Source organism: Chenopodium quinoa, unplaced genomic scaffold, assembly GCF_001683475.1.
Source record: "Chenopodium quinoa cultivar QQ74 unplaced genomic scaffold, ASM168347v1, whole genome shotgun sequence".
Taxonomy (NCBI): Eukaryota; Viridiplantae; Streptophyta; class Magnoliopsida; order Caryophyllales; family Amaranthaceae; genus Chenopodium; species Chenopodium quinoa.
Window position 1 is genome coordinate 5,072,606 of NW_018744537.1, and position 10,176 is coordinate 5,082,781.

General features: G+C 35.2%; 1 protein-coding gene across 1 annotated transcript; it reads left to right on the top strand.

Annotated features, from left to right (window-relative positions):
• The first annotated feature begins 328 nt into the window (after positions 1–328).
• LOC110698807 (malonate--CoA ligase-like) lies at positions 329–9,406 on the top strand. The gene is made up of 17 exons (XM_021876325.1): positions 329–537; positions 1,613–1,782; positions 1,986–2,198; positions 3,708–3,906; positions 3,994–4,082; positions 4,659–4,728; positions 4,820–4,872; positions 5,005–5,112; positions 5,411–5,509; positions 5,693–5,785; positions 5,880–5,957; positions 6,232–6,333; positions 7,268–7,358; positions 8,257–8,330; positions 8,540–8,719; positions 8,867–8,920; positions 9,033–9,406. Exons 1-17 carry the CDS (start codon positions 399–401, stop codon positions 9,078–9,080), a joined length of 1,860 nt encoding a protein of 619 aa, XP_021732017.1. The 5' UTR covers positions 329–398; the 3' UTR covers positions 9,081–9,406.
• The last annotated feature ends 770 nt before the right edge of the window (positions 9,407–10,176 follow it).

The following is a 10,176-nucleotide window of genomic DNA, read 5'->3' on the forward strand; positions in this document are numbered from 1 at the left end:
TTAATAAATTTAGACCCATAATTTTTGATATAATTACATAATATGCCATGCTGACTAGACATTTTTGTTAATTTATTTATAATTTTACCACTTGATAAACGAATTTTGTAAACCGACTCCTCAAGGCAACTAGAACTCAGGGAATGAGGCCACTCCTCTGGTCTTCACGACTCCACCACCTCAACCAACTTTTAATAGCGGATGTACAATACTTATACAATAATACTCCACAGTCACTATTTATGGAGTATAAAGACAGGACGGTGGTGACGAACTAACCGTAATTGCATGCTTATTAAATCGCGAGGGAAAACCATCAACTACCCCCAAACAACAGTGACATTAATTTTAGACCCTTGTTTTGAGGCCTTGACTGGTGAGGGTGTTGAGCTAATTTCATGACAACATTTAATAGGTTTTTCAATCCATTATTTCCCTTAAATATATGTCGTGTTTATCTCAAATTCCCATGTTTCTTCTTTCCTTCTTCTCCAATCAACTCTTCTCCTTGCTTCTCTCATTCTCGTCTTTATTCAAGTAAGCCATTTTTTCCCAATTTTCTCGTCTTTTCTGGGTGTTTTTCAGTCATGCAGATAACGTGTTCGATGAATTGCGTGCTTTTTTATTTTCTGATTTAATTGCTGTTTTCTGATTTGGGAATTTGATCATTTGATGTGGGCATTTTACTAAGTTTGGAAATTTGAGTTTTTTTTTTATTTATTTTTTATTTTTATTTTTTTGTGTGAACTGTAGGTCGGCAGAATTTAGAATATATAGGATGTAAATCATGTGATTGAGTAACTTTCTATCCAGTTAATGCTCAAATTGATAGCTTTCATTCTAGTCTTTTCTTGGTCATTTGGGTTGTAATCTGCTTGATTCTGTCTTAAATTTAACATGAAAGAAGCATTTTTTTTTGGTTTAAAGTTGAATTTGGTAATCCCTGTTTTTCATGCCTTGGACTCTCGTTACACAAATGATCACAATTTGAAGTAAATGATGTATGAGATAAAACTGTATGTTTGTAGTGAATTATTCTCGAATTGTCGAAAACGAACTTAACCTCTGTTGAGATATTGGTTAATTCCACCTAAGTATTTTGTATGATCATAAATAATTTGGTGAAGGGTTGTTTAAAGGCATAGTTTTACAAATGAATCATGGTTTAAAACAGTTTTGCATATGTAAATCGTAAACTACGAGTTCTTGAGAGGCGCAAAGAAACATGGGTCTCTGAGACTCAGACAATGTGCCTCTGCCATAACATGGATTGCAAGCTTGTTACAGTACACCTTTTTTTTAAAAATTCCAGTTTATCTTGCTCAGCGATGTTGTGACATTTGATGTGGTTCGTGCGTCTGCATTTTAGTTCAAATGCTAAGGAAAATTACACTCTTCTTGTAGACATGATTCTGTCATCTAGCTCTGGAGAGTTTACTACAGCTCTAATGTACTTCCCTTCTCTAATAATATATAATAATCTAAAAGGGAAAAAAGGAGGTTAAAATAAATACAATCTTACAAAGAGATTGTTGAAGTTGGATAACTTGGAGGTCTTGGACAATTAGACAAATGTTCTCTTCAATTAATTTGTTCATGTCTATGTGTACAGCGTTGAGTTCAAGTTCAATCATGGAGGTGGTTAAAGCTGTTGCAACTCAGTGCTCGTCAGCTAGTAACAATATCGCTGTAAGAGCTGATAGAAAAAGTTACAGCTACAAGCAACTCATCTTGTCTGCAGAAAGGATATCTAGTATTCTACGTACTAGTGGCTTTCAAAGTGTAAGCTGGACATACTTTCATACTATGATTATTATGACAAAACATCTATGTGAAACTGAAACTAATTGGATTACAAATGGTCCCAATTTGGTGGGTTTATGTATCTAAATGAACAGGATTTAATGAATGTGTGTTTGTGCCTGGTTCTACACCAGATTTGCTACTCATCCCTTGTTTTTTCATGATGTTTGTCACTTAAACAGAGTTCTGAAGCAAGCCAGCTTGATCATGCTTCCATTTCCGTTGATGGCCTTAAAGCCAATAAATCTCTTGATGGGACCCGAGTTGGAATTGTTGCAAAACCTTCAGCTGAGTTTGTTGCTAGTGTACTGGGGACATGGTTGAGTGGAGGAGTAGCTGTTCCACTTGCACTTAGCTACCCAGAGGCTGAGCTCCTGCATGTCATGAATGACTCGGTTAGCCCCTAAACATTTGTGTCCATCAATTCAATACATACTCAGAAAATAACTAGAACTTAATTATACATGTCGGACTTCAGGGGCTGGTTCTTAGAATTTCTTATATATAATGAAATGTCGTCATACCTTATTTGTCATGGGATCCATTGTTGAACATGTCGTTTATGGCTTAGCCTTTTGCTTTTAAAATAAAAGGTAAGGACCAAATGCTGTCTTTTTTGTTGATTTCTGAAACTAGTTTATCATACTACCATATACTCACTATCGATCTGCTCTCTGTACTCTGACTACAATAAAGACCTTTTAAGTATTCCATCTCTGCTAAAGTCGAGCATATATTCTCTTTATCCTGACCTCAAATATACTTCCCTGTTGTCAATATGTTATTGGTGTATAGGTTCCCTTTGCAGTGAATATACTTTTCAAATGCATATTACTCTACCATGAAAGACTTTTGAGCTTCAATTTTTTGTAGATTTTCTCTTATGGAAGATACTACAACTTCAGGCTTTTGAGCTTCAATTTTTTGTAGATTTTCTCTTATGGAAGATACTACTACTTCATCCTTTAGTAGAATTACTACAACTTCACCCTGTCATGTTTCGTTGGGAAGGCTGAAGGAATCATAGATGTTTTGTCATATAGTCTATGTAAACAGTGAATATGTGTATGAATATTGGATTACCTTCTTCCGTTTGCTTGTTTGTACTGGACTACTGGCCTTACCAAAAGCTCTCCCGAATTTATATTAAGCTATCAACTGAAATTGTCTAAACTTATTCTGAATTTTCTGAAATTTCCTGGTTTTTGCTTTAGTTTTTTTCACTTTCTGAAGTCGCTGAAATTAAACTGAAATATATCAGAACTCTTACAAATTGAAGTTTTATCAATATTATTGTTGTTATCACCACCATCGCCATAATATCACTACTTCTAACAAATACTTAAAATTGAATTAAACATTAACAACGAAAATGAAAAACTAACGGTAATGAAATAAAATCTATATAAATGAGAAGTTTCTTAAATTGAGAAAAATGAGATGATTTATACTCATATTTTTCAAATTAAGTGTGCATATTTTGTTTTTCATGGTGAAATTTTTTATTTTGATTTTGGGAAAAATATTAAATATACACATTTTGTTCAAATAATATGCACATCATATTTGAGTTACAATAATAGTTGCACATTTTGTTTAAAAAATATGCACATCAATCTTTTTCATTTGACTTTAAATTATTTAGGGTATTGGATCTTCTAAAGTTACTGAACTTTTGTTATACCAAATGTAGCTGATATGATGCAGAATGCAAGCTATCTCAATTTATGACTTAAGTTGGCCCTAGAGTTCGTCTTCATACTAATGTTCGAAGATGGGTATAGGTTTTTAGCGTGTCAATCTGATGCTGGAGCATCTTGCTAACTGATTTCTTCAATTCTTGTGTTGATAATTTGATATCAATCCTTGCAATTTCTACATCACTGTTTTTGTTAATGGATCAGGATGTCTCCATAGTGCTGAGTACTGAAGATCACCAGGAGCTTATGCAAACCGTTGCTTCTAAAAGTGCTGCTCATTTTTCTCTTATCCCTTCAGTTCCGAGTTCAACATCAAAAACTACTCCTAATGGTCATCCTGAAAATGAACAGTCGGATGCAAACACAAATTTGAAGGGATTTGAAATTCTGACTAAGATAGAAGGTGGTCAGCTTTTTGTCAGGTTTGTGACTGGCTATTTCAACACCTAGGATGTGATATTTAACTTTGTATTTGCTTTCTCATTTGCAGAGGAAGATGCAGCATTAGTCATTTACACAAGTGGAACAACTGGTAAGCCTAAAGGTGTTGTTCACACACACAGGAGCGTATTGGCACAGGTACTCATCAAATGCTCTAAATTCTCATTAATGGGCTTGAGGTGATGCAGATCTTGAACGACATGCTTAGGACTTATTTTATACTCCCTCCGTCCCATAATATAGTTCCTATTGTGTTTTTTTCACGGTATTTAAGAAATGGGAGGAAAAGTGGAAAATATACATTAAAAGTGGAAAAAAGCTAGACAAGAGTTAGACAAAAGTATAAGGCAAGTGGATAATTTAAGGGGAAAAAAGTGAAAAGTACAATTATATACAAAAGTTAGAGAGAGAAAGTGGAAAAAAGTACAATGCAAGTGGATAATTTAAGGGTAAATTAAAAAGTTCAACGAATTAAGTTAAAAAAAAAGAGGGTATAATGGTCTTTACATACTATCCAAAAATAGAAACAGGAACAACATTTTGGGTCTCCAAAATAGGAAAACAGGAACTATATTGTGGGACGGAGGGAGTACTTTTTAGTGATGTATATTGAGATTATTTTGTCTATATTTACTATGAACTGTCGTCCAATATATTGTTTGGTTCAACTTTTCAAAATCTACTTTTCTGTTTATCAATCCCTTCAATTTTCAGGTCCAAATGTTGACAGAAGCTTGGGGGTACTCTTCTTCAGATCATTTTTTGCACTGTCTACCATTGCACCATATCCATCAAATGTGCCTTTTATAAGGCTTGCTTCTTTTTCTTTTCCCCAGAATCTTGGTTTGTATAGATATCCTTAACAGTTGCCTCACATGTCCACGGTCTTTTCAATGCTCTATTGGCTCCCATTTATGCAGGTGCCACAGTAAGTAGCATTACATCCATATCTAGATTTTGTAAGACTTCTTCTATTTGTCAGGGGCCATGTCCTGTGCTACAGATACTCAGGCCTGGCATGACCATTTCATCTCTCATGTTTAATTTCTTACAATTGAAGGTTGAGTTCATGCCAAAATTTAGCGTCAGTGGAATCTGGCAGAGATGGCGTGAATCATATCCAGTGGACGAGACAAAAGTTGATGGTGCTGTGACTGTCTTCACTGGAGTAGGTCTTTTTCTCTAGTCTTTAGTTTTGTTCAATCTAATGAAAATCGTCTCAGGATTATAAATCTAATGGTTTTACAGATTAGGAAGACTTAAACAACTTGATGATGTGGTTCTTTCAATAGCTATTAACTGCTGTAAAAACCATCTGGTGATGGTTCATTAATCTCCCATGAAAATGCTCTCCCACTTCTAGTGCGAGGCTAGGGCTACCGTAGATTTGATTCTGTTGTGTGCATGTCAGCAGAGTGATTGTTTTATGCAAGGAGGTCCTAATATTATTAATTGTAATTATGTAGGTTCCAACAATGTATTCTAGATTGATACAAGGTTATGAAGCAATGGACCCTGATGTACAGGCTGTATCAGCCTCGGCTGCAAGCAAGTTGCGACTCATGGTAATTGGATCAACCTCTGTGTCATTCTGAAAGCTGTATAGATTAGGACTAATGGTCTTAACCTTTGTGTTGAGATGAAATGTTGTCAGATTACACTGATTAGATCTGATTTCTCGACTGTTCTCCGCTACTTATGTGGACGGGAAAGTTTGTCAGAAGTAATAATGTTCATTTATCTTCCAGATGAGTGGATCCTCTGCCCTCCCTTATCCTGTTATGCAGCAATGGGAAACGATTACTGGGCATTGCCTTTTGGAACGCTATGGCATGACCGAGGTTAGTTTTGCACCATATGTATCACTTCCCTGCTAGGGAAAGGGCATCTACTGAAAAGTACCTTTAATTGCAATTATTGTGGTTTGGCGTGTAGTTTGTCATGGCACTTTCTAATCCCTTGCGAGGCTTGAGAAAAGGAGGCACCGTTGGCAAACCACTTCCTGGCGTAGAGGTGAGTACTTTCTGCAGTCTAATTCTTTGAAGGTGTGCTAGAACTTAGAAGCCATAGAACCATGCATTCCCCATCATTGGTGTAAGGTTTCGATGTTGTTGCTGTGTTAGAATCACGCTGTCACTAAATCTGTTGTGTTTGTGCTATGACATATATCCTTACCTATTTGGGTTAGAAACATTATGTATCAAGTAGTAAGAATCTCTCCAGTGGATGTCAGGACCTCTGCTCTACTATACATCTCTGACTTCGTAAGCAATTAATTAATTGGCAGGTCAAGATTCTTGAAGAAGAAGGCAGTGGAAATGAAACAGGTGTTGGTGAGCTTTGTGTCAGAAGTCCATCATTGTTTAGGGAATACTGGAAATTGCCTGAGGCAAGTATTAGCTGTAAAATGACTATACTGATCTAATATGCTGCACAACTTTTAAGTTCTTGCTTATTTTTCAATCTTTAAAATTTGCAATGTATCTAATAATAGTTATTGGATGCAAGAAAGGAAGATCTATTAATGGTCCCTCTGGATCCTAGGATTATTTTTGTTTATGCCATTATGCATAACATTTTAAGAAAGGTTAAACTATAAATAAAGATGAAATCATTGTTTTTCTGTTCCCTTCTTCGTTCTTTCAATCTAATTCGTTGAACTTCTAGACCTTGCTGCACCAACACTTATCCCTTCAGCTCCTCTCCATTAAATTTTTTTTTCCAGCTCTACTTCAGTGTTCGTCCTTTAGCTCAAAATGTCATTAGAGTTTAACTTAAGGTTTGAGGGTGTTTTTATTGTTCATTGCCCGAGCATATGCATTGACCAAGGGTTGTCATTGAAACTCAAATGACTCTCTGTCCCATAATAAAATTCCTGTATACTATTTAAATGCTTTACAAGAAGTTCTTTTTAGTCAAAGTCAATAGTTTAGATATTAATTTTCTTTTTCACTCTCCTGATCAGATGAACTTTTTTTTTTTTTTTTCCTTCCTCTTTGCTATTGCTAACTCATAATTTTTTTTTTTTTTAAAATAAGAAAAATCTCTATTTATCCACTTTTTATGATTTTATTGTATTATAGAACTATTTTAAAATTTGAACCCATGTTATAATCCTATAATCAACTAACTTGATTTTGGTACAGAGTTAGATATACTGCTACTCAATATGAGAGTGAGGAAGACATTATTTATTGGAATATTTCGAATCGCTTTGACTTTTTATGTATATTTCTTAGATACTATATGGCATGGATTTGAGATCTAGAGGTTCTTTTTGGATTGGTTTTTCATTTTAGTCTACTTTTCATCACTTCATCTAGGTAACAAAACAATCATTTACTGCTGATGGGTTCTTCAAGACGGGTGATGCTGTCACTACAGATGAGGATGGCTACTTTAAAATTCTGGGAAGTAAGTCACTTGAACCTAATATCCAACAAAGACGTATGCTCATCCATTATAGTCTACTATTTTGTCATTCATGGGTTTTTTTTTTTACATCAAATGCTCCCTTGACAAAAGTGACTATTGACTATGGGAGTAATCCCTTAGTCTTTTTGCAACTTATTATTGTGTGCTAGGAATTTTATTTTTTCCTAATATAACTTCAATAGGGTAAAAATTCTGAGTTAGTTGATTTTCTATGTAGCTTATTGATAATTTTATTAAATTCCTGAACAATATAAATACCCAACTTCTGTGGTTCTGTCATGCAAATGTATGGAAAATTAACCATCAAGATGCAAGCATCTTACTGCATGTTATTATGAAGTATCACTGGCGATGCTACTCTCCTTTTTAACACTTCATGAGTTGATATATCAGGTCAATCCCTTGGTGGCACCATAGAAAATTATCTGATTGCTCTCTTGGTTTTCTGCTTTTCTTGCATAAAAATTTGGAATCTTTGATATAGGTTGAAGAACCAAATTTTCATCATCCAATGATGATTTTCAGCATTGTTGTTTGATACTCTGTATATGTTGTGAGACTTGTGATCATTGTTTACAACGACACTTTCTTAGCTTTAGAGAGTCATATATTGTGCTGTGGACATCACTGATTAATTGCTAGTTTCTTTGATGGCCTTTGGACGGAAGAACATATTTTGCTGCATTTAACCTGACAATTCATTTTAAGGTGTTTTCAACTTGAAAAAATGTCATACTACAGAATCACATGCCAAATTTCAACATCGAAAACTGTTCATACTACTGAGTACTGAATCACGCACACAGAAATTTATATTCATTTTTACCATTATCATGTTGAATAATAATTATAAGCTGTTATCTTTTGTTAAAATTAGGAACAAGTGCTGACATCATGAAAGTTGGTGGCTACAAGTTATCCGCATTAGAAATCGAAGCAGTTCTTTTAGAGGTGAGTTTCATGTATACCTTTACAGCAGGGAAGAGAACGATATGATGTCAGATGTATATCTTGTGGGTCATTTTTATTTCTCCAGGTTAATGGGGCCTCACATTTCTTCTTCTTCTTAGACCCTGAAACTAAATTGAATAAGAAAGTTGGTGATTCAGTTTCATAATTAATTTATCTGTTATCCTTTAATCGGCTCTATTTTTTTTCAGCATCCTGCAGTTTCAGAGTGCTGTGTATTAGGCTTGGCAGACCAAACCTATGGAGAAGCTGTATGTGCGATAATTGTGCCACCGGCTGAGATCAAGAAGAAACAACAGGAAGAATTGAAGCCCGCTTTAACTCTAGAAGAACTCTGCTCATGGGCAAAAGAGAGGCTTGCTCCTTATAAGGTATTGACTGTTCTTCCATATAGATTCCTAATGTTAATTTGCTATTGATATAGTCTGATTGCGTATTCATAGTTCATACTGTATTTTTGATAGAAACCATATTTAATCTGACACTATTGCGTTTGTGATTGTTACTTAAATTTGAAGCTACCATCAAAGCTATATCTTTGGGAAAGCCTTCCTCGTAATGCTATGGGAAAGGTAAATGACAAAGCCCAAAGCCTTTTTGTTCCATCCTTCCCTCATGCCCTTCTATCTAGCTAACTTTTGTTCAAGCGTAAAAAGTAATATATAATTCGTGACTCAATTTCAGGTGAACAAGAAAGAATTAAAGAAAACACTAGCTGCTGAAGGGCAATAATTTCGCTAGGCTGTGCGCCTGTGCAATGATAGCTAGCAGTACTGGAATTAGTCTCAGTAGGTTCCAGTTTTAGAGAAGCTCGCAAGCTATAGTTAAAATTACGTGATATTGAAGAAAATTATTTTCTCCAGGCCACTGTGTGACGACCAGACGCCATCGACTGAGGCATCACACACCGGCAGGGAGTCCCATCATTTATTGCTCAAAAGTGTATGATATAAGAATTGATATCCGAAGGACATAAGAATTATTCTTTTCCCCACTTACAGAAAATTTTGTATCAGCTTAATAATCTATTGAAGTAGGAAGTTTTTTAACAAGTATCATTGATCTCGTTGCTTAGCATTCATGCTCTCACTTATGACTTATCATGCTAAATCTATAATCAAGCACAGGCCTAAAGTAAATTTCTGCCAAATGACAAATTTCAGCACGTGTAAAAAATGCAATATATTATCATTTGAGTACAGTAATTTAGCACGTGTAGAAATGCAATTATCCAAGGAAATTCCAAACTAATGGTGGAAGGTGGAACCACCCAAGACAATGTCAAAAATGCAAGGAAAATCATTGCACGCATACCGGATAGTGGAAACTCCATGCGAAAGCAAATTTTGAAGCTCCCTTCACTGGGGATTTTACGTCACACCGTCCAATGTTCTCTATGGTTAAGGATCGCATTCGCTATGAATTCACTTATTCACTAAAATAAATTTTACATAACAGATCAACAATTTTCTTCTTTTCTGTTTCCATGACTACATCATTCCATTCATGTTTTGAATTATAAACATAATGCAATTATTGTTAAGAAAATGCGAAAACTCTTTTAAACATCAAATTAAATAAGAAAAGGCACACCATATATGTATAACCAGCATAGTGTGTAGTGAGCCTTTGTCACCATATATAATTCTATTTTCAGACCATCTTAAGAACAAGACTTTTGTACATTTGCAGCATCACTCAATGAGTTGACATAGGCAATTAGGTTTGCAAATGTGTTTTAGGCTACTTAGAGTTCAACTCAGGGCCGGCTACTAGGGGGAGCTCATTGAGCGATCGCTCAAGCCTCCTTTTTTGTGGGGCTCACATA